Source organism: Pyrus communis, chromosome 7, assembly GCF_963583255.1.
Source record: "Pyrus communis chromosome 7, drPyrComm1.1, whole genome shotgun sequence".
Classification (NCBI taxonomy): domain Eukaryota; kingdom Viridiplantae; phylum Streptophyta; class Magnoliopsida; order Rosales; family Rosaceae; genus Pyrus; species Pyrus communis.
In genome coordinates, this window is record NC_084809.1 from 23821485 (window position 1) to 23845815 (window position 24331).

At 37.3% G+C, this 24331-nt stretch overlaps 3 protein-coding genes across 3 annotated transcripts; all 3 read left to right on the forward strand.

Annotated features, from left to right (window-relative positions):
• Positions 1 to 1962: 1962 nt before the first annotated feature.
• On the forward strand, positions 1963 to 8157 carry LOC137739546 (phosphoenolpyruvate carboxylase). The gene is made up of 10 exons (XM_068479152.1): positions 1963 to 2691; positions 3421 to 3815; positions 4017 to 4101; positions 4301 to 4523; positions 4673 to 4776; positions 4856 to 4943; positions 5228 to 5382; positions 5607 to 6605; positions 7016 to 7402; positions 7715 to 8157. The coding sequence occupies exons 1-10, from the start codon at positions 2524 to 2526 to the stop codon at positions 8012 to 8014; spliced, it is 2904 nt and encodes a 967-aa protein (XP_068335253.1). The 5' UTR covers positions 1963 to 2523; the 3' UTR covers positions 8015 to 8157.
• An 8510-nt stretch (positions 8158 to 16667) lies between these two features.
• Positions 16668 to 21508, forward strand: LOC137739630 (protein CONSERVED ONLY IN THE GREEN LINEAGE 160, chloroplastic-like). The gene is made up of 10 exons (XM_068479269.1): positions 16668 to 17240; positions 17864 to 17913; positions 18004 to 18085; positions 18180 to 18275; positions 18452 to 18532; positions 18645 to 18736; positions 19888 to 19980; positions 20452 to 20520; positions 20794 to 20995; positions 21352 to 21508. Exons 1-9 carry the CDS (start codon positions 16926 to 16928, stop codon positions 20924 to 20926), a joined length of 1011 nt encoding a protein of 336 aa, XP_068335370.1. The 5' UTR covers positions 16668 to 16925; the 3' UTR covers positions 20927 to 20995; positions 21352 to 21508.
• A 980-nt stretch (positions 21509 to 22488) lies between these two features.
• Positions 22489 to 23923, forward strand: LOC137740697 (heavy metal-associated isoprenylated plant protein 28). Its single transcript, XM_068480528.1, has 4 exons — positions 22489 to 22494; positions 22629 to 22685; positions 22782 to 22860; positions 23568 to 23923. Exons 1-4 carry the CDS (start codon positions 22489 to 22491, stop codon positions 23921 to 23923), a joined length of 498 nt encoding a protein of 165 aa, XP_068336629.1.
• The last annotated feature ends 408 nt before the right edge of the window (positions 23924 to 24331 follow it).

Here is a 24331-nt window from a genome sequence, read left to right on the forward strand (position 1 = left end):
GCATAATAAAACGATTTCCAATTGCATTTCAATAAACCATGAATTCTCAACACCCCGGGTTAATTAGGTCCGCTTAAATTAACCGTCAAGTTTTCCTTAAGTTAATGAATTGGATGATTGCATACGACAACCCAAAGCATTCCTCACAAGTTCCCTACATGAATTGCATAATAGAGATACAAGCAAGAATCATTAAGTTCTTTGAAAACTATAAGTGTTGACGAGGCATTCGTTACTATGATTGCATGAAACTTATGCCAAGAATTTATTTAACGCGATTGTTTATAAGCAACCTCCACTACTTGTGAATATAAGTTCATAACTATTAGGTGAAACTCACTTATATTCTAGCGTCATATTCATGCATGAAAATTAAGCGTGCACTCTCAATAAACATACATAAATAGGTTATCAATAAAACAATTAAACAAATTGAATTCACAACTTATGAAACGTAATTAGAAGTAATCAAATCAAAATGCAAGTATAAACATATATTTCGAATCACCCCCTAGCTAAGGGGGGTTTAGTTCCTCATACAAAACAAAGACAATTGAAATTAAACATTGAAATCAAAGAAACACCTAAACATTCCAACAACTCAAACTTGAATTGTATGAACGTTTAGGCCCTCTTCTCTTCCTCTTCGTTGCGGCATAAGGTCTAAGGATAGTTGGTTTGGGGGAATGGAAGTGTGGAATGGAGTGAGGAGTGATGGAAATGGAAGAGGAGTGGTGTTTGGATTATAAGGGAAGGGGGACTCACGGCTAAAGAAGGTGGAGAGTGAATGTGGTGTGTTGTGTATGAAAATGAGATATGTTTAGGTAATGGGAATGCAAGGGTATTTATAGGAGGAGTGGAGGTGTATATGGCTGTTTGTTTAAGGTGTTTGTGTGGAGGAATGATGGAAAAACAGCTAGGACAACATGTGAAAGCTGGAATTGCATGTGAAGATGCTGGAATTTCAATGTGAAGTGCACGGCATGGGTGTTTTGGTGCATGTGTTGGCTGTTTTGTTTGTTGGTTAAAGCTTGTGTTTGCATGTGAATGTTGTTTGTGTGAAGTGTGTGTGAATGCATGTGGATTAAAGAGTGAATGGTGGCTGAAATAATGATGGAAAACAGCTAGGAGAAGTATGGAATGCATGTGAAATGTAAAGGGAAAAGCTGGAAATGGCTAGGAAGGTCACGGCATAGACTTCTTTGGTGCAGAAATGGGTGTTGTTTGCATGTGAATTGAAGTTAGGGTGAATGATGATGAATGGATGTGGATTAAAGAATGAATGGTGGTGTAATGATGAAGTGTGATGGCTGAAAATGGCAAGGGAAATGCATGTGTTTGCACGGCAAAGAGGGAATGTTGGTGTTTTTGTGTTGGTTTGAATGGTTTAATTAATGGGAGTGCATGTTTGAATGATTAAAGTGCATGTGGGTGAATATGTGGCTAATTTATGAAAGGAATGCATGTGTTGATGAAGTGGAATGACAACTAGGTTATGAGGGGAATGCATGTGATGCATGGCAAGGTTTTAGAATGGGCTTAAAATAGGGTTGTTTTTTATGGAATGGATGGTTCTTTGCATGGCTATAAGGGAGAGAATAAGAGAGAATGGGCTAGGCCCTTTGTTGTATGTCCTAAATTGCATAAATGGCCTTCAATTTCGTCCATCCTTTTGGCTCCATGGATAAGCTATCCAATTCATGCCCAAAAATGCTCCAAATAGCCTCAAAATGCACTTTCTTGCTCCCTAAGCCCTTAGAACCTGAAAACACACAAAAGAAGCATAAAGAACTAAAATAACTAAAGAAACATAACGTAAATGTACGAGAACAAGTCATTTAAGTCGCATGAATATGCTCCTATCAGCAGACCTCCTTCTCCTTGTCAGATAAGTACAACAAGTCACATACATTATCCTATATTTACATGAATGAAAAAACCAACAGCAGTATGACGAAAAAAAAAAAAAAAACGGAAGTGTACTTGTCGGACCGTTCCGTGATTAAACCCTCCTCCACCTTCTAGAGCACTCTGCATTTTTGCTTTTTCTTGCACTGCCACTTTCTCGTGCCCGGATCATAAGCTACCCGTTTTTCTGGAAACTCCCAAACCACCCCCCCCCCCCCCTTCTTTCTTTCTCTCTTTTCTTTCATCTGGGTCTCACGGGATTTGCTTTGCTTCCCACTCTTTCTTCTTCTTTTTTATTTTTTTTAATTTTCTTTAAAAAAATAGTACCAAAAAAGGAAGAAGATTTAATAGAGTTTGTGTCCTACTTCAATTGGGTTTATAGTCCCTCTGAAACTCAATTTATTCCACTCATTTCCCGTTCGGATTCGCTTGTTTTCAATCATTAATACCATGCATATCTCTGCTGCTTAAAACGCCACAGAGAGAGCAACCCATAAACTTAGAGAGAGCAACCCGGAAACTGAGAGAGAGACCCAGAAACTTAAGAGAGAGAGCAACCCAGAAACTGAGAGAGAGAGCAACCCAGAAACTAAGAGAGAGGGAGAGAAGACGACCATGGCTGCAAGGAACTTGGAGAAGATGGCTTCAATTGACGCCCAACTGAGGCTTTTGGCACCTGGGAAGGTCTCTGAGGATGACAAACTGGTTGAGTACGATGCTCTGCTATTGGATCGCTTCCTTGATATTCTTCAGGATTTACATGGAGAGAGTCTCAGAGAAACGGTATATTCTACCTTTATTTTTATTTTTTTTAATTATTAATCAACTTATTTGTAATATTTTGATTACTTTTTAGCAAATATTATGGATAACCCTTTGTAGTTTTGATCTGGTTCTGGTTGCTTCCATTTTTCGTGGTTATATTGCGTGTTTTTGTTTATCTGGTGCATACCTTGGTATTATCGCTTTGTTTTATAATGCTTGTTTGGGAATATTTGATATTTTTATTTTAGTGTATTTTTAATTAAAATAGAATAAAATTTCTGACTTTTCACTTCTTTAGCCGTCATAAAATTGATAAAGTTTTGTTACATAATACTACAATCTAATGTTTTTTCTCTTCATTTATAAATGAGAGATCTTAGGTTTGATTCTTGCAAAAGGCGAATTTGAATCAAATTATGCTAGCCAATTGTGAGGTTTAGTCCACTACCCCATCCCTTAGCGTAGAGAATATCGTTTGTTAAAAAAAAAAATTTGATGGGGGTTTTTGTTAAAAAAAAAAAAAAAAAAAAAAAAACCTTAGTGTAGAGTATATCGTTTGTTCAAAAAAAAAAAAATTGATGGGGTTTTGGTTTAATCTTAACTGAGAGAAAAATAATTATTTAGTTTTTAACATGTGAATTTTCACTCAAGAGGTTCTTAGTTTTAGATGATTGGGGCACTTCTCGCATGAGAGAATGTGATGATAAACAAGCAAATTATTGACTTTTGTAAACTTATTTGGACTAGGTGCAAGATTGTTATGAGCTTTCCGCGGAATATGAAAGAAAGCAGGACCCTCAAAAGTTGGAGGAACTTGGCAAAATGCTAACGAGTTTGGATCCCGGGGACTCCATTGTCATTGCAAAATCCTTTTCTCACATGCTTAACTTGGCAAATTTGGCCGAGGAAGTTCAGATTGCGTACCGGAGGAGGATCAAGTTGAAGAAGAAGGGAGATTTTGCTGATGAGGCGTCGGCTACTACGGAGTCGGACATTGAAGAGACTCTCAAGAGGCTTGTGGGGGACCTGAAAAAGTCCCCAGAAGAAATTTTTGATGCCTTGAAGAACCAGACTGTAGATTTGGTTCTGACTGCACATCCTACTCAGTCTGTTCGCAGGTCTTTGCTTCAAAAGCATGCAAGGTTAGCTCTGCAGTTACGTTTGACAAATTGTGAAAGCCTGCTGGTTAAGCAACTTGCTCAGGATGTGTTTATTATCCGACTTCACTTTGCACTTCTAGAAGAAATTCATGTGTGGGAGTTGACATGTTATATTCTATAGGTGCAAGAGTTTTTTGGTTTATTATTTTTTTAGTTGACATTGTGTAATTTTGACCTTTTCAGGATAAGAAATTGTTTGACGCAGTTGTATGCTAAGGACATTACGCCTGATGATAAGCAGGAACTCGATGAGGCTTTACAAAGGGAGGTATGTAGACACCAATGATGGAATAGAATTCCTTGATATTATAGGCGAAACTAGAATTTCAAATATCATTTTCTCTGAATTAGGCAATTGGCTTCCTTAAATTTGCTGAAAAATACCAATGCAGATGCACCCCGATTCCAATACCTCACTCTCAAAAGCTTGAATATTCAGTTTAAGTAATTTACCTTATGTCATGTAGATTCAAGCTGCATTTCGTACAGATGAAATCCGAAGGACTCCTCCAACCCCTCAAGATGAGATGAGGGCAGGAATGAGCTACTTCCATGAGACAATTTGGAAAGGTGTACCAAAATTCTTACGTCGTGTTGACACTGCTTTGAAGAACATAGGGATAAACGAACGTGTTCCTTACAATGCCCCTCTCATTCAGTTTTCTTCTTGGATGGGTGGGGATCGTGATGGTATGGTCATCTCACACTATTATTGGATGAGTTAGTTTTTCCTTATGCAGTGCTGTTTTTCTTTCACTATGGCATCTCTCTCCCTTTAAAAATTCCTTAAAATTATTTTTCTGATTCTGTAGCTTAAATCTGCTTAATATGGGCTGCAGGAAACCCCAGGGTCACTCCGGAAGTTACTCGGGATGTATGCTTATTGGCTAGAATGATGGCTGCTAACTTATACTTCTCCCAGATAGAGGATCTTATGTTTGAGGTGTCAAAAGAATCATTACTTCTACTTAATTACATTTTTTTATATTGACTTTTTCCTTTTCTTTTTATTTTACCCACAGTTATCTATGTGGCGATGCAATGATGAGCTTCGCACTCGTGCTGATGAACTTCATAGGTCTTCAAAGAAGGATGCAAAACAGTACATAGGTATGCAATTCAGATGAGTTCATGTTTTAATCATCCTTCAAACTATTTGAATATCATCCATCAAAACTTCAAATCTTTGGCTTTCTAGGATATTTCATAGTTGTTCTCTATTTTAATTCTTGAGAAAGGAAGTTGTGTTTTTGGACATGCCTAACCATTGACATTGGTAGATAAATCTCCTAGTTTTTTTTATTTGAGTTTCTATTATTTGTTAAATTCAAGTTTAAGATAAATTTTAAGGGATTTTGTAAGTTTATTTTTTAATTATTGCTTTTTGGATGCAGAGTTTTGGAAAAAAATTCCTCCAAATGAGCCTTATCGTGTTATTCTTGGTGATGTAAGAGACAAGCTTTACAATACGCGTGAACGTGCTCGCCAATTATTAGCCAATGGAGTCTCTGACATTCATGAGGACACAACGTTTACCAATGTTGAACAGGTATCTCGTAACCACAAGATTTATGAGTTTCGCTGTGAAGTTGTAAAAGATTGAATTTTCAAGGTACCAAATTCTAAGATAAGCTGAGCTTTAAACTTCAGGTAGTCTTTCAATAAATTTACAAAAGATGTTCAGTACACAAATTGTGTTTGAACTTGGCTCAACCTTCATACTCATGCAACGTTTATTGTATTAGAGTTGATTGTCTTTTTGCTCCCTTGTAGTTTCTGGAGCCTCTGGAACTTTGTTACCGGTCACTCTGCTCCTGTGGCGATCGAGTAATTGCTGATGGAAGCCTTCTTGATTTCTTACGACAAGTTTCTACTTTTGGGCTGTCTCTTGTGAGACTAGACATACGACAAGAATCAGACAGGCACACTGATGTCATCAATGCTATAACAAAACACCTGGAGATAGGGTCTTATCGAGAATGGTCTGAGGAGCGTCGGCAAGAATGGCTTTTGTCTGAGCTTCGTGGCAAGCGCCCCCTTTTTGGCCGTGATGTTCCCAAGACTGAAGAAATTGCTGATGTGCTGGAAACGTTCCATGTCATTTCAGAACTTCCCTCAGACAATTTTGGTGCTTATATTATATCAATGGCAACAGCCCCATCTGATGTTCTCGCTGTTGAGCTTTTACAACGTGAATGTGGTGTGAAGAAGCCACTGAGGGTTGTTCCATTGTTTGAGAAGCTTGCTGATCTTGAGGCTGCTCCTGCTGCTGTGGCTCGTCTCTTTTCAATAGACTGGTACAAAAATCGGATCAATGGGAAGCAAGAAGTCATGATAGGGTACTCAGATTCCGGGAAGGATGCTGGTCGTTTATCTGCAGCATGGCAGTTATACAAGGCTCAGGAAGAGCTCATAAAGGTTGCAAAACAATTTGGGGTTAAGCTTACGATGTTTCATGGTCGAGGTGGAACAGTTGGAAGAGGAGGGGGGCCCACCCATCTTGCTATATTGTCTCAGCCACCCGACACTATTCATGGTTCGCTTCGTGTTACAGTTCAAGGTGAAGTTATTGAACAATCATTTGGGGAGGAACACTTGTGCTTTAGAACACTCCAGCGTTTCACAGCAGCTACACTTGAGCACGGAATGCATCCTCCAGTCTCCCCAAAGCCAGAATGGCGTGCACTCATGGATGAAATGGCCGTCATTGCAACAAAGGAATATCGTTCAATAGTTTTCCAGGAGCCCCGTTTTGTGGAATACTTTCGCCTCGTAAGTATCCTTTTTATCCAACATGATCGTCCTTTGAATCTCTATCTATATATCTATGTATTATATGTATATGCAATTACAAATGCAATTATGCATATATATTTTATGTTCAAAAAAATATGCATGTATATAAACTAATCATTTAAATAATATGTATCCTTAAAAACAATTTATGGTTTCTCGTTTTTTGCGACTCAGATGTTAAAATAATGAGTTACAAGAATCATAGTTCTGTTCTTCCTCTGCTTGGCCTACCATAAAATGAAATTTGCCCGATTATTTTCTTATGAAGCTCCCTTGTATCCTTGATCACGTCACTGAATTAGCTGATGATTGTTCTGTAATAGTTTGCCGAGAAAGATGAAAACGCTAATAAACTCATAAATGTAATATTCTCTTGGATAATGCAGGCAACACCGGAGTTGGAGTATGGTCGAATGAACATTGGGAGTCGTCCTTCAAAACGAAAGCCCAGTGGAGGCATTGAATCACTTCGTGCAATCCCATGGATCTTTGCTTGGACCCAGACAAGATTTCACTTACCAGTGTGGCTTGGCTTCGGGGCAGCATTTAAGCATGCTGTTGAGAAGGATGCAAAGAATCTTCAAATGCTCCAGGAGATGTATAACCAGTGGCCTTTTTTCAGAGTCACAATTGATTTAATTGAGATGGTGTTTGCCAAGGGCGATCCGGGTATTGCCTCTCTCTATGACAAGCTTCTTGTGTCAAAAGACCTGTGGTCATTTGGAGACCGATTGAGGTCCAACTATGAAGAAACTAAGCGCCTCGTCCTCCAGGTAACACATCACATAAATTACTGACACAAAGACAGTTTAGGCAGACCTTAATACTTAATATTGCAAAAGACGGAAACTTGACAATTCTCTTTCACATAGATATGTAAATTATCTTCATAAGCGGTTTGTTTCTTGTTTTCTTTCTTTTGAGACTTTGATGGTAAAACAATAAGAGCACTTCTATGAGGCTAATTTTAATCTGGATTGCGATCCTGTATGTAATGGCAAACTATGTGAAGTGCTCTATAAGTCCTAAGTGGTGCTATTACAAATATCTTGAGGAGCTAATCCCATTTTGTGTTAATTTTGTAGGTTGCTGGACATAGGGCTCTTCTGGAAGGAGATCCTTATTTGAGGCAGCGACTCCTCCTTCGTGATTCATATATCACAACACTTAACGTGTGCCAAGCCTATACACTGAAGCAGATTCGTGATCCAAACTACCATGTTAAAGTAAGGCCACACTTGTCAAAGGAGTACATGGAAACAAGAAGCAAGCCGGCAGCGGAGCTTGTGAAACTCAATCCAACGAGCGAGTATGCTCCTGGTCTAGAGGACACGCTTATTCTGACCATGAAGGGTATTGCTGCTGGCATGCAGAACACCGGTTGAAGCTCAAGTATCTTGTGTGTCGGCTTTTTAAGTGCTCTAAACCTCCATCTAAGAAAAACTTGTGTAATAATTTTAATAAAACTATAATTTTGGCTTGTGTGAACCAGAATTTGCGCTCTCGATGGCTTTTCTTGTTGTGGAAATTCTATGCTCAAGGTTTATGTCTGACCGTTTCTCGAAAGAGAGCGGTTTTGGAAGTCTCTCGTGGATGCATGTATTGGCATGACTACGTATAATCTAAAACCCTAGCCGCAGACAAAGAACAGAACTTCAGCTGCGTCGGCGGATGGGGATCAGGCTACATCTCTTCCGTTCAGCGGTTTTTCAGAGTCGAACCCCCGCCATCATTGTCGTGTTGGTTTGTCTTGATTCCTTGTCATTGACTTTTCCACGTCGGATTTTACAAGAGTTTGGGGTTCTCGAATCATAAGTAGTTTTCATCCAAAGTCGTGTAACGTACCAAAGAAGAAAATTGCAATTGATTAAGGAACATGCCAGTGCAGATACTTATAACCTTTCACATTCATACCAAACAAAGATATTTGTGATATGTGAGTAAGACCGTACAGAAGTGGAAAACTAACTTCCACGTCACCATTCACCACCACACACACTCATGGAAAATAAAGAAAATAATTTTCACCATTTCTATTTTTGTTGATGAATTTTTTTTATTTAATTGGAGAACGGAACTATACTTGGCTCATTAAATAGTAATTTCTTTTTTTATTCAATTTTTACAGTCATTTTTTTGTGCATGATGACTAGTGACGGCAATTTTCACGAGTTTAGGTCCGGTTTGAAGGACAGAAAAATGGGAACGAGGTTTGCAGACATTTTAACCTTTAACCCGAATCCGATCCATTTGGAGTATACATATATACATGGATAGATAGATATATATATATATATATATATATATATATATATATTAAGAACATATTGATTCATGTTTTGAAAATTTTATAATCATATGGAAGATTTATTTTTTTCTAAATCGGAATAGGTTAGATTTATTTTTAAGTGATAAATTTTATATTCAAATTTCATGAATAAAACATTAATTGTGAGACTTGTCCACTTTTTTTTTTTTTTTCTTATCATTTATTGTTTAGTCTCCCCATTGAGCTGAAAAAAAAAATAAGTGTGATAATGTTGTGAATAATATGTGGATGGCCCACATAAATAGTTTGTTACTATTTATGCACAGTATTTTCACTATTTATTTGTGGAAAATTTGTAAAGTGAATAGTGTTATCTTTTCTTATAAAACGAATGAGTGTATAAAAGCAAGAAGGCTCACGGAAGTGGAAGAAAGAACAAAAGAGGAAGAGAGAAAAGAGAAGAAGGGGAAGAGAGAAAAAAAAGGAAGAGGAGAGGGGATAATAAAGAGAGAGTTATTTTGTACTCTTATTATTCTAAATTATAATGGAAGCACCATTGCTGCCTCGAGGATGTACTCCAGTCACACTGACTGTAGAGGAACCTCGTAAATTTTGTGCCTTGTTTCTTTCATTTCACTGCGCACACCATCGATTTTACAACACGTTATCAGCATGAGAAGCTCTCGTGTCAGTGGAAAGCATAACGTCACAAATCCTGTTCACCTCTGTCGCCTGGAATCTCACAGATAAGAAAATATTTTCATTTCATCTTAAAATCTTTGTACTACTAATTTTCCTGAAGCAAATATATATATGTTGTTGTATGACTGTATATCATCATTTGTACAAGCAAAAGGGTACAGACTCAAAATTAGTAGAGAATCTAACAACCATGTAAACAGCCTCGGAACTCTAACTTGCAGACATCAGATTGAAATACTTTCTTCTTCAAAGTTGTTCGTCCGCCCAGTACCTACAACATATCAATTTTTCAGAAAATTCCAATGGTGCGATCATTGCAAATGCCTGAAATACCAAACCAGTTTCCAATTTCCACAGAAAATTGGATAGGCACCTTATGAGTACCAAAACTCCATTTCGGTAGCTCAGATCGAAAGTGTTTCTTCACGAAAGTTGTTCGGTATCCTCTTATCCATATCATACTAAAATTTGAACTAAATCTAATGGCTTGATCTTCTCATAAGTTGTAGACACTCTTGACTCCAAAGCTTATGGGAATCATTTCGAAACAGACACTCTTGACTCCAAAACTTATGAGAACCGTTTCGACTTTTTCGAAACTCACCGGAGGAGGACCACCAATTGGAACTTATTGTTACTATTACTTCCTGAGAAACTAAAAAGACTTAGAGTTGTGAAATGAAAACAAAAATAAAAAGGGAAATGGGGCCAAAGCTTTGGAAAGGTACGTTGCACCATGTGAAAGAAAACAAAAAGTAAAAGTTTTTTTGGAATGGTGCAGCATGTGAATGAATAAGAAGAAAAAATAATAATAATAATAAAAAAGGGGTAAAGGTTTTTGGATGGTGTTACATCATCTGAAAAGAAAGAAGGAAAAATATATATTTATTTATGTGAATGGTGTTGACTTAAAACACTTTCACACGTTCAATTTACTTTAAAACAATTTATTTATTATGGACGGTCTTACCGCCTACTGCTTTAAGTTTTGATTTATGTGAATGGTGCCAAATTAAAGCCCTTGTCACAAGCTTTATTTACTTAAATGCAATTTATTTACTATGGCTGGAATTACCGCATATTGTTTTAAGTTAAGTATTGTACTTATCTTTTGTTACGATGAGTATATACAAGACCTGAAGTTCCTTGATCAGATCAGAACCTGAAGTTTCTTGATCCTCATCATATAAAAATGATTGGACCTGAAGTTCCATCATGCAAAATGATCGGGCATGAAGTCCCTTGATCATCAAGATCAGGACATAAAGTTCCTTGATGAGTACCTTAAGTTTGAAGTGTCGCAGTGCCTCAACTTAATTGTAATAAAAGCCATAAGAGTCTCAGTCTACAGACTATTAAATAAGGACCAGAAGTTCCTTATATCCATACTTAAAATGGTTTAACAGAAGTATTTATTAAGTGGATGAAATTGATTACCCGCGTTCTACTAATGAAAATGAAATTGCCAAGTTTCTACATGGGGACATGTCATTTTACATGATGCAATATTAATTCAGTTGAGACATGTTGCCAACCATCAATATTTTTCAATACAACTCATATTTGGGTACTAACCAAACATTACACATCTAGGAGTTTTTGGTTATGTTATTGTTTGGGCCCAAAATAATATTGTTGGGCCGAGTGTAGGGTTGTGCTCAGCACAAAGCCATGTCAAAAATACTATGGGCTGCCTGATGATTCCGGGCCATTTAGCAGGAATGGTCGAGGAAGTCCTGGTGCAATTAGGATTCTCAACCGACAGTGAATAAAGCCCCAAAAGGGGGTAAGTTCAAAGTCCTAATGGGAGTAAGGTTGTTCGAAGCAGAGTCAGAACGAAACAAGAACTCCCAATCCAGGTAGGAGTTTAATTCGATCTCAAGAAGGAGTTGGTGCTATAAATACAAGAAATCATGCAACAATTGAGGACCTTCAATTCAACACACAATTACCCTGCGCGAAACCTCTCAAACATCTTGAGATTTTTCATTTTCTTTTTCCCGCCGACACACCTTCAATTTGGATAAACAGCACTGTGGAGGCAACTGGCGAACACCTTAAGTTTGGATAAACAGCATTGTTGCCGTAGAATCAGCCGACCGAGGAGCACCTTCAGTTTGGATAAACAGCACTGCGTCGAGGCCGACTGGTTACCTATCCAAGTCTCGGCCGAGAAGGGTTTTCGAATCCTTATTGTCAAAGGTCATCTTATTAGCCCTCTCGGCGAAGTAAGGTGTTACGAGTTACGATATTCGGCGTACTGGACGCTGAGTGATTTTATGATTGGATACTCACAAGTGAGTTTTAGAGTTCGGCATTCTGACGGCCGAACCACATTCACCATCAAGACATACATCACCTTTGAATATTTGTGTCCGTATAGTCTGGTGTCAATTCGACGTGCTTATACTCTTACGAATATAATCATGGTAACCGAATCGGGCGCCGATGATTTGTGAACTTCGCAGAACTAGCAGCCTTATCTTCAAGCTCGAGAACCCAAAGACCGAGAATGTTTCTTCCTCGATCGCAGTTACAAGATAAATAAGTCAGCAACGCGCTCAACGCGACATCAACGAATTTTACTCCTCAGCCGATCTTGGCCGATGAGTTGGCACGCCACGCATTCAACTGAATGACGTAGTTAACTTATTAGTTACTCGGCATGCGCGCCACGTAGGTTTAGTAATTTTTAGAGTCAACATACTAAAATGAGGCATCAACACAAACTGGGAATATATGTTGAATTCCCAGTTTGTGTTGATGCCTCATTATCTATGTGCCTATTGCACTGCCACAACATACTAAAATGAGGCATCAACACAAACTAGGAATATATGTTGAATTTGATTCACCATTTATCATTCAACATTTGGAACCCTTGATTGGGGATATGTTTACCGCGCGGCTTGCAGACTATGATTTTGATAAGACAGTTTTTCCGCCGTTAAAGGGAGAAAATAACGTCGTTTCAGAAGAACGATGAGAAAATATCATTCTAAAAGAATGATGAGAAAAGACCGTTCCAGAAGAACGAAGAGAATTTGTCTTATTTTGATTCATGAAACAATCAATATAAAAACAAAGTGAGAATAATTGAATGATGCAACGATATGCAAATCAAATGCTAGACGCATTTAATGATGCAACGAAAGTGATGAAATCACATATACTTGCTGCAAATGTACCTACAAGAATTAATGTCCCTGTTGGACAATATACTGAGGCAGCAAATGATTTATCTGCTGCACGCCTGAAGCGTGGCAGACCTTAAACTCCAAATGTTCAGTCATTCGAAAGAAAAAGAATATGGAACTACTGAACTATTGCATTCCCGAAGCATAACTGCAACATGTCGGAATCATGATAGTCGCTGCATGGATACACGTCCTAGAAAGGACAATCCGCGGACATGGGAATGTTGATGTCTCATGCATGAAGCATGATAGACGTATAAGTTCCAATGACTCAACTCCCGAAGTGGAGATTAAAATTCAGGCTCTATAATGCTCAAGAGGAGGTTATGATCCGCATTCTCTAAACTATGACTATCCTGGAAGAGATAGCGTAATGCTCTTGAAGAGGTAATGGATATTCAAAAAAATGAAAAACTTTTATGCATGCGCATGCATATGAAAATATGGGATCACAGATTGATGATAACCAATGGTAATTTTGGTTTTTACAAGTAGCTACTAAATTCATTAATGAGCTGTGTTGATATTGAGTCCCGTTATTTTTCCGTCAGCAAAATTATTGGCCAAAAAAAAATGGAACAAGGCAATTCCATTACAATTTTGTAAGAACGCGGAAAAATGGACCTATATACTTGAATACAATACAAATAGCTAAAGGATGTTGAACCAAGGAGGTTACATTGGGCATTTGTAATACAGTGAAATACACTCACATAATATGACACAAGGTTACTAATTGAAACCTGAAATTATACTCTTGTAAACAAGTTCATATGAATGGAGAATTATATACGAAGGGTTATGAGTTGCCCACATCATATCTCTATAAGTAAATCTCCCAAATATACATGCAAGCAAATTGCTCTGTATAAATTCCAAAGGAAAATGTGTCATAAAGTGTAGAAAATCCATGAAGGATTCATATTGCTTGAAGAAATCCCTGAAAAGGTAAAGCATAAAATATGTACTCAATACCAATGGATGGTATAAATTGCCTTAGTGAGTACTTTGATTATGATATTGTTGCAACATACTAAAATCTCTTACAAGAGTTGATGATATTAAATTGGGACTCCTGAAGAGTCAAGAAAGATTATAAAGTGTTGAGAGAAATATTGTCTCGAATTGCAGATCGAACAATATGCCAACACGAATTTTACCCATGATATTTATGATATTAAAGAATCATATGGATTGAAGATTATGAGTTGAATACTCAAATGATGTAGACACTAAGAATGATCATTTATCTTCATGAGGGTAAAGATAAATTGATATTTGGTCCAGGAGTACCACATCTTAGTGAAGTATATGCTTTATTGTATTTCGCACAATATATTGAATGAAATCAAGTTTATATATTGATATTTCTGAGAAATTACAGATATGTGCATACACATGAGTTAAAACAAACAAACAGGATAAAGTCTTCACAAAGGTTGCTCATGTGAAGCCTCAGTACTCTGCAATACCCCAGAAGGGGGAGGCACTGGAGATTGATCATGTGGCACCCCAGTACTTGGCAAAACACCAGAAGGGGGAGGCATCAGTTGCCTTCGAAATCTAGCAACGAATCTCTGGTGATCATTTTGAATCCAACTTTCGGATTCTTGAAGCTGGTCAAGCTTTCTTTTCATGCTCGTCGAGTAATTATTTGCAAGCACGTGTAACACTCTATTCTCGTGCTTAAGCTCTCAATCTTTTGTTTAAGACTTGCCATCTCAGCCATCAATGATTCAACTTGGTGAGTTCGAGCAAGTAGGCGTTCGCCCATATTAGATGCAGAGCCCGCACATTGAACACTAAGAGCCAATGAGTCTTGAACGGCCGACTCATCAAACCGTTTTGAAAGGATTCTGTTATCATTTGGAGTGAGAAGATTCTTAGCTACCACAGTAGCGGTTATGTTATTCTTCATCACAGAGTCTCTAACCGTAAGAAGACCATTAAAAGATAAGAAGGGTGGGCGCCATATATTATCCTGGCGCTGCTCGTCTGTAACACTCCTAAGGCTCAAATCTAAGCAAGTGTTAGATGGGCAAACCATTTTCAGAAAAGATGAAGGAAAAAAGAGGTCAAATAAAATCTCAGAAGTGCAAGAAAGGGAAAATTTCTACAGGCAGCAACTTTCTGAGCATAGTCTTGAACACAATTGATGTCTCTATAAAAGAAGAGACAACAGAGCCACTTGTTCAAAGATCGAAGAGGCACCGCTCTCCGAATTTCAAAAGCTAGATTTTCAAGATAAAGTTCGTCAACATTTATCAGACGCAATCTCAGCTTTTGGATATCACGTGCAACTTTGTCAAAGATCTTTGATAAAGTTGAAAACGCGTGAATCTTACTATTCTAATTACACCACAGTTGCTGACAAAAGTAAAGGCACATCACTACTAATTGCTATTGAAAAATCTCTATATATGTCGACTTTCGTTCTCCATAACAAGGCAGACTTGCAAGAATACCTAACTTTTCCTCATCTCCGAGAATGCATCTTCAACAAAGCATCTCGAAATACCCAGTTTTCTTCCTCTCCGAGAATACCTCTTCAAAACCAGTCACACCAGAGCAAGATTATCTCATATCATCAGGGACGAGAGCAAGAGTATCTCATATCATGCAATCTCCCTGTCATTTCCTTTGTCCTTGTTCTTACCTGCAAAGACAAGGATAAAGAAAGTAATATGTCGGAACCTTCACTCAAACTTTCGGTAAGGAACCGATTGCTTAGAACCTTTCCTGATTGGTTACCTAGAATTTCTCTCGAGTACTCATCTTCAACTGTTAATAGAGCTGGGTTTCAAGTCATCAACACCACAGAATAATTGGCTCGTTGTTGGCTCTTCACACTGAAGCTGCCACGCATGTATGAGTCACCAAGAAGTGAAGGACCATTCAAATGCAAGGTTTGCATTCCACTCCTGCATTAGTGAGCAAATACTGCAAGAGAAGATGTCAAACCTGCATGGGGAAAAACTAGGAAAGATACCACTTCTGCAAGGGGAACAGATAAGACAAGTGAAAATGATACAATGAAGCATGTGGAGACAAGCGCAACAAACACATGCTGATTCATTCCGACAAAGCCAAAGATCACTTGCCACATGAAGCTCCTCATGGTTCAATTTCATTCAAGATTAAGCATAGACGACCCTTGAAGAAATCACAAGTCTGATTCAAGATCAAGTGTCCACCACCCTTGAATCAAATTTAGCTCCAGATAAATGAAGTAAATTCAGACTTTTGAAGGAAATTAGAAGACCCTCTAGCCCAGTTCAAGAACAAGCCTGTGGAAAGTTAACAACAAGTAAAGCACCTTTTTTCGGCAACTCTTCTTGCTAAGAGACTGAAGCAGAATGATCAACGATCAGCCTAAATGATTTGAAATCAGGGGGAGATACTCATCAGGGGAGCATCCAAAACAAATCAAGATTTTAACGAGTCAATCGAAGACTTATGGTCATCCAAGGGGGAGTGTTGTGAATAATATGTGGATGGCCCACATGAATAGTTTGTTACTATTTATGCACAGTATTTTCACTATTCATTTGGGGAAAATTTGTGAAGTGAATAGTATTATCTTTGCTTATAAAACGAATGAGGGTATAGAAGCAAGAAGGCTCATGGAAGTGGAAGAGAGAACAAAAGAGGAAGAGAGAAAAGAGAAGAAGAGGAAGAGAGAAAAGAAAGGAAGAAAAGAGGGGATAATAGATAGAGTTATTTTGTACTCTTATTATTCTAAATTATAATGGAAGCATCACTGCAATCCCGAGGACGTACTCCAGTCACACTAACTGTAGAAGAATCTTGTAAATTTTGTATATTGTTTCTTTTATTTCATTGCACATACCATCGATTTTACAACAGATAACAATATATTTTTTTTGATCAAATGATATTATCACATTCATATTGCAATCTACAGTGAGCCCTTAATTGAGATGGAATTGTTATTCTTGCATATCATTTTGAACGTTTATAAATTTTTAGATATAATCTAAAAATATAAATGGTAAACGGTTCAGATTATGAAATTAGTAACAGAGCAAGAATTTATTTTGCATTCTATTTGGTCTGAGCTAGTAGCAGGAGAGTATCTCATTGATTCGTTATCAACAACAAACAGCAATGGCGATTCTCAACTCTTATCTCTCAGTGACGTCCACAGCCACACCCATCTCCCCAGACTCAGCAACTCCACCCGTACCCGACCCGAGACAGACCAAGATCCTATTGCCCAAGAAGAAGCCCATGAAATGGTCCACCGGGGTCGCTCCCGGCGATTACGGCGGACCTCCGACCACCACCAAGCTCCGCAAGTACTGGGGCGGCGAGGATGACCCTCTCACCTCTGACGATTTCATTTGGAACAGAGAATTCATGGACCGCATGAAAAAACTCATTCAGGAACCCAATTCTTCCATTCAATCCACTCCTGTCAAGGTTCCAACTTATTTCTAATCTTTTCCTTTTCATCGCCTGATTAATTTATTTTCTGGGTTTCTCACATTTTAGTGTTTATTTTGTGGTTCATTGATTTGGTGGTTTAATTGCGTAATTTGATTTGATGGTACATGTTGATTGTTTGAGTGGTTGGAGAGTGATGGGTTTCTGTGTTTTTACTAAATCTTGTGGATTTTGATATTTACATGTATTTTGATTTAGCTTAGGGGCAGTTTGATAATCATTTTCATTTCAATTTTGATTTTTTGAGCTACTTTTTAACTGAAAGTAGTTACCGAACAAGTTTTCAGTTCTCAACAAATGAAAACTTAAAATTAAAGACTGAAATGGTTATCTAACCGGTAATCAATTGGACGAGCCTTCGTTGGTTTGGCAATTTGGCGCCCTTGTTGTTACTTAGAAGTTGGGTTCGGTTCGGTTTTGGTTACTGAATAGCTAGAAGGAAAGACAGAAAAGGAGTCACTGCATTATTAGCCATCTTGATTCCTCGGATGAGATTTTTAATCAAAAGAGAGTTTTGGTGAAAGTCATGTGGACCTTTTATTTGTGAATGTTTTCTGTGGTTTTGTTGTGTGATGAAGCGTGTTTTGTCATGTAAACAGGAGAAGCCTTCCGGGTTTCTCAGCATAAATAGAGTCATGAGCCTTGACAGGTTTGTAACTTCTCACTAGTAGGTTTAATTGTTTATATTTCCTCAAACAAAAAATTGTTCTTAAAGCTTGATTGAATTGTGGGCACACAGTTTAGATGTTGATTTGAGCAAACAACTCACTGCTGCTCCTGCCCAGCCCAAGTTAGAACCACAAGTTGAGGCTCCGGCTAAAGTATGATAAACGTTTGTAGTTTTCAATCCTAGTACTTTAATTCAGGGTGGTTCTCATTTATGATTTTCATTTTCCAAATTGTAATGATTGTCAGAGTGCCAGCAGTACTACTACCAAATGGAAATTGGCACCAACACGGCGTGAACAAGATAAGTGGGATAGAGCAACTAAGGCTGCAACTGGAGGCAGTGTAAGTCAGATGTTTCATCAATAACTAGAAGTCACTTTGATTTCCACCCACTTGGTTATCTTTGTCAAGGACTTTTCAGCTTATATAGGCGAATTCAGCTTCACATACTTTCAATCAAATGTTACTTTGAATGGTGCTTCTTCTTTCTGTGCTTCTCACTTAGATCTAACCTGCAGGAAGTGATGTTTCGGGAATTAAGGCGTTCTCAGGAGGACCCAAAAGTAGTAGCTGAGCAGTATAGGAAGCAGTATTTTAGGGTACTTATCTACACTACCAGTCTACCATATTTTCATCATCTAATTGTTTAGATACATGCTCTCTTGGTTCTACTGGAATTAAAATTGGATGACATTCATTTTCCTATTGCAGTTAAAGAAGAGGCTGCAATTCCTTACACTGGGTATAGGCAGTGTTGGATTAGTCTCAGCTTATGTTTCATATTCCCCTGAAATTACAGCTAGGTATGAACATTTGAGGTTGTATTTGTTTTTATCTAAAATCTAAAGTCGTGCCACCCCACATCTTATTTGTCTCATTTTCCCTTCTTGCAAGAAAATTAGTGAACTCCGTGGAGAACGTCTTAAACTTTGAGAATATCTTCTTCTATGTGCTTTGTTCTTTTCTTTTATTTTCTCTTTGTCCCCTAAAAGCTTTTATGGCAGTCCTACATTTATATTATATCTACTTGCTAGGCAACCTATGTTTACAAAAGTTTTACGATAAAGTAATATCTAACCTTAATTATGTTATAAACTAAACCAAAAACCAATCAAGCAATAAACTAAACAAAACGATTTCAGAGTTCCTCCAATATAGGAGTACCTCTCTAACAACGGAAGCTTTATTGATTACCAACAAATACAAGAGAACTCACAAACACAAAGTATTCTCAAGTACACAAACTTATGCCTCTCAAAAACTCCCACACACAAAACTCTATCCCACATCCATCTATTTATACTAATAGATGTCCTAGGTTTACACAAAGTCCCTAGAATATAGGATGCCAAATCCTATACTAAAACCAAATCCCATACCAACTAGGAAACACAAATCCAAATATCCTACGTCCAAGATATCCTAATCCTTTTTAGTTTAGGCATGTTGATTTAATGCCAAATCCAACAAATTATGTAGTGTAAAAGAAATTTTCACGAGGGAATTTTGTCAATTGACATTTGAGATGGTACGTATGGGTTAAGGGTATTAGATTTACTTGCATGTTGCATACTGAATTGCATGCTAAAGTGCATTAAAAGAAACTCCATGATTTCACCTTTAGGATAACTGGATAAGTGATGACAATGATGCTTAAGGTTTTGAGCATTTGTAAGGTACAATATGAGTCCATACTTCTCCTTTGTTCAAGCAGTGGAATATCTCCTGCCTGTTTATTTGCGAGGATTTTCCTGCCTATTTCATTTATGAGTATGCAACCAAGTGTCGGTCTGGTAATGGTACTTGCCTTGTTAATTCTAGGGAAATTCACTAGTGAAGGGTAGTTGTTTCGACATTTACTGTCTCAGGACATCTGATGGAGTTCTATATTAATTTTGTACACACTATAATTTATTCATGGCATTTGATCCTCATCAATCTCTTATAAATTCAGCTACGGTGTTGGGTTGCTTGGCTCTATAGTTTACATGCGTATGCTGGGGAGTAGCGTGGATTCCATGGCAGATGGAGCAAGGGGACTTCTCAAGTATGTAACAAATGACTATTGCCTGATGTAAATGCGTCAGCTGTATGTTTTGTACAGAGCACATATTGACGAGGGGTTTGATATGCAATTTATTATTTTCTTTTAATACATACACACATACATCAAGATGTATGGAAAATTCACACACTGAATAACAACTAGCTAGTTTCCCTGATTTGTTATGAGCTTCCAACTTACAAAATACGAATCGTTTTCTTAAACTTTCAATCTTTAGTTCTAAATTCACACTACATGTTGATCAAGTGAATTATCCATACATATTCGTAAATATCGGTTGAATAATTGGTGTTTCAGTTCAGAGCAGTCTGAAGGATATAGAATGTGGGAGGCTCATAACTAGAGGTTGTGACATTATGGGCCACCCACATCAAGATACTGTATATGCTTACATATGCTGTTTTAAAAGAAAAAGGAAATAATGTCATTTAACATTTTGTAATCTTAATGCAGGGGAGCAATTGGGCAACCCAGGCTATTGGTTCCTGTTGTATTAGTCATGATATTTAACAGATGGAATGGGTAAGTATCTGCACTTACGTGTCCCTCTTGGAATGTAACAGTACTCGTTTTCTTGTGTTGATCGATACTTCTACAGATGATTTCTGAAAGTTCTTTACAAATACTTTTCAATCTTATATGAATAATTGTACGGTCAAATAAATATTAAATAACTATTCACGATTATGCGATTTACGGGTCATTGTGGATATGGATTCTGGGGATGTAATTGAAAACAACATATTCAATTCATCACCATTTTTCTTTGCCTAACAAGATTGAGTTTCGGTGCAGGATCGTCGTTCCACAATATGGGTTTATGCACCTGGAATTGATACCAATGCTGGTGGGATTCTTCACATACAAGGTTGCCACTTTTATCCAAGCTATAGAGGAAGCACTTCCTGCAGTTGAGAAAGAGACATAAGTTTAAGATAGACCTCTTCACAAATCAGCAGAAGATTCGGGTGATGGTTGTGATGCAGCAGTTGCAGAGGTTTGTTTTGAATTTCAATTTTTTACAGTTAGTCAGCGTACTTTATCTTTTGATTGAAATATAACGAAACCATACTAAACTGGTTTATATGAAACTATGCTGCAAAATTTGAGATTTGAATCGGACATTTTTCTTCAATTTATTTCATATTCTCATATAATTGATAAACTTTACTCAACTGAACAAATCCAGTCCCTTGAAATCAATTGAAAGCAACTACATTTGAATTACGCTGGGTGGGGTGATACCGTATTTTCAAGTTATACAATTTACTTGTGGACAACCTTTGCATAATTGTTGCTTATCTTCTTTCTCTATCTATTATCGGTTTATTCGTTTATTTTCATGAGTTGCAGATAACCGGTTGCACTTGTTGACAAGTTGCTTGGAAGTGAAGATATGCGCAGCGAATTAAAAGGAATTATTAACTCTTTATTTCTGTTGATTTTCTTATGTATTATATGAATATTGTAAGGGAAAGAAATATAATACAATTCTCGACGATTTTGCCTCTGTTTTTGTTTCTATTGGACGAATGTGCAGAAAATGTTGTGCCATTCGAGCTAAAATCCTATTCACACGAAAAGCCTCGATTTTGGTTTAAACTTTTATCCAAGTCCATTTCCACCTATTTAGAGAAATAAATACTGGAAAAATAATAGATAATGTTTCTTGACTACGCTTCATTAGGACGCACAAGGGCACTGAGGTGGTCCAAGTAACATCATTCGATATTGTCCTTAATTCTTAAGCACTCACTTAGTGCTACAGTTTAGTGATATTCTTATTCATTTGTAAGTGTGAGGTAATAGATATGAATCTCGTAAATAACAAGTTTAAATCAGTTTATTCCCCTCCACTTTTTTTAAGCAGATCGATCACTTTAGTTGCTTAAATAGTTACCAAGGAGAAAGGAGAATTAGTGAGAATCAAACTTACGTCAAAGTATATAAGTATGATTACTTTCCGTTACTCATGGCATAAAGCGTCATTTGCATTTCCTTCTGCCTCTTAGTTCGGCATCGAAAGTACAAAAACACGATCCGGCCTTTTAGTTCGGCATACATGTGCCGTTCTTCGGCTCTTAACGGTCAACTATTTATCGATCATGTACTATTAATCCAATTATATATATACATGCTTGAGGTGTTTTAAGTACAAAGTCAATGGCCCTCTCAAAACCTTGTAGCTTTAGATGGGTGCTATATTGATGCCATACAACACGTGGCTACTTGCTATTGGTTGAAAAGTACGATAGTTGCAAAGTAATTTCTTGCTTCGAGTTATGGTTTTTCCCATCTGATCTGTAACCTGCATATATGACATTATTTAGAAGCAAGTTAAAGTCGGTGCACGAAATCTTAAACTATGACCATAATAATGCGATTATTAAGAGGAAGAGGAATCAATATATAAACTCATAGTACGGTCAATATTAATCATATATACACATACAGTTTATAGAGATTTGTTCAAGCATTTGAAAGAGCAGGATGACGGTACGTAAGACGACCTCTTGTCAATGTTTTTTTCTCCTTTTAGTACAAGTGATATTACTGTTCTAATCTACATTGTTTGTATGCATGTTTTGATGTGTACTTTTACGCTCTTCTGTTTTCGTTAAGTCTGTTAGGTGATCAAAACTTTAGGTTTGAATTGCCCAAATCAATTTCCCAAGGTTTTGTATTCTGTAATTAACACCAGCAGACAACTACTTGACATTGAACTTTATATATGTTCTGATATATGTAAGCCAATGTTCATAATATGATGCTTCACTTCTCAGACGACGATAGAGATTAGTGTTCACATCGATTGCCCGGGGTGTGAGAGCAAGGTTAGAAATGCACTGCAAAAGCTAAAAGGTATATTTGTTACCACCAACTTCATGACTACAATAATAACAGACTATTTTTCTAATTTCCCGTGAATTTGTACCTCAATTCCGATTTGTTGTCTAAACTTTTATTTTGGCTAATTTTTTTCCTAAACTATTATAAACGACCAATTTCCAACCATCGTGTTTAATTACTCATATTCGATCGAGCTTTTCATCTTGAAAAGTCACATGCATGTCATTAGATGTTTTTCGATTTCCTTCCTTAGTTTTAATTTTGATCTCTTGAAATTTATTTGATTCATTTTAAGAAATTTTTTTATGAAATGGCCAACGAGGGTTGGTTGATTTGGTAAAGATCATTTTCTTTACTAGACCAAGGCTTAGGTTTGAGTCACCTTGTTGGCAATCACCCTTGGTATATACCCTAACCCTGAGATGGAGTAGCTTCCCCTCCCCCAAAACGTTTTGAAACAAAACAAATTTGATGGAATGAGGGTAGACATGATAGAAATGAAGCAATTGGCTATTTGAAATAGTTTTTCGGAGAAATTAACCAAAATACAAGTTTCGAGGGTAAATCGTAAAAATATACAAGTTCATGGCAGAACGAGCGAAACACCTCTCTCTCTCTCAAATTGGAAGCTGTTATATATTTATTATCTTTTGGTTTTAATTATTACCTAGCAAGCTACTTAATTATCTAGGTTTTGCATGCTCGATTATTTTCAATAGGTGTGGACAACGTTGACATAGACATGGCCATGCAAAAGGTGACGATAACTGGATGGACTGACCAGAAGAAGGTTCTGAGGACAGTCCGGAAGACTGGCCGGAGGGCTGAGCTGTGGCAGCAACCCCCTTTTGATTCAGAATACAACTTCGATACAGACCAATATTACAGTCAACAACTATGTAATGGCTCTACACCTCAGCCTTCCTCATCTTACAACTACTACAAGCATGGTTACGACGGTCCTTCGAATTATCATGCTTATTATTCTCAGAATTCTGCAAATTCCAGTTCTTATGGATATCAAACCACTGCGGCCTTTAGCGATGAGAACCCTTATGCTTGTTCTATGATGTGAAATAAACTTCCTTTTTTCATATAATGGAAACAATTACCTTTTGGATATCTGACTGCTACTTGCAAGTAAATTTCATGATAAAATACTTTCAATAAATCTGTTTGCTTCTATAAGAAATAGATTAATTATTAAACTCGTTTTTCTTTCATATATATCATTATTACATTAATAGGAAAATCATATTCAAAATATAGGATTTGGCTATGATACTTACATGTATTTAATATAATCACTATCTCGATGGTCAAATGGTGATTATAGTAATACATTTTTTTTTCTTATTATACAGTTGACCCTAAAAACTACTTAGCCTATGTGGCGATCAAGCCGAGTACTTAATAAACTAACTACGTCATTCGGTTGAATACGAGGCGTGCCAACTCGTCGGCCGAGTTTGGCCGGGGAATA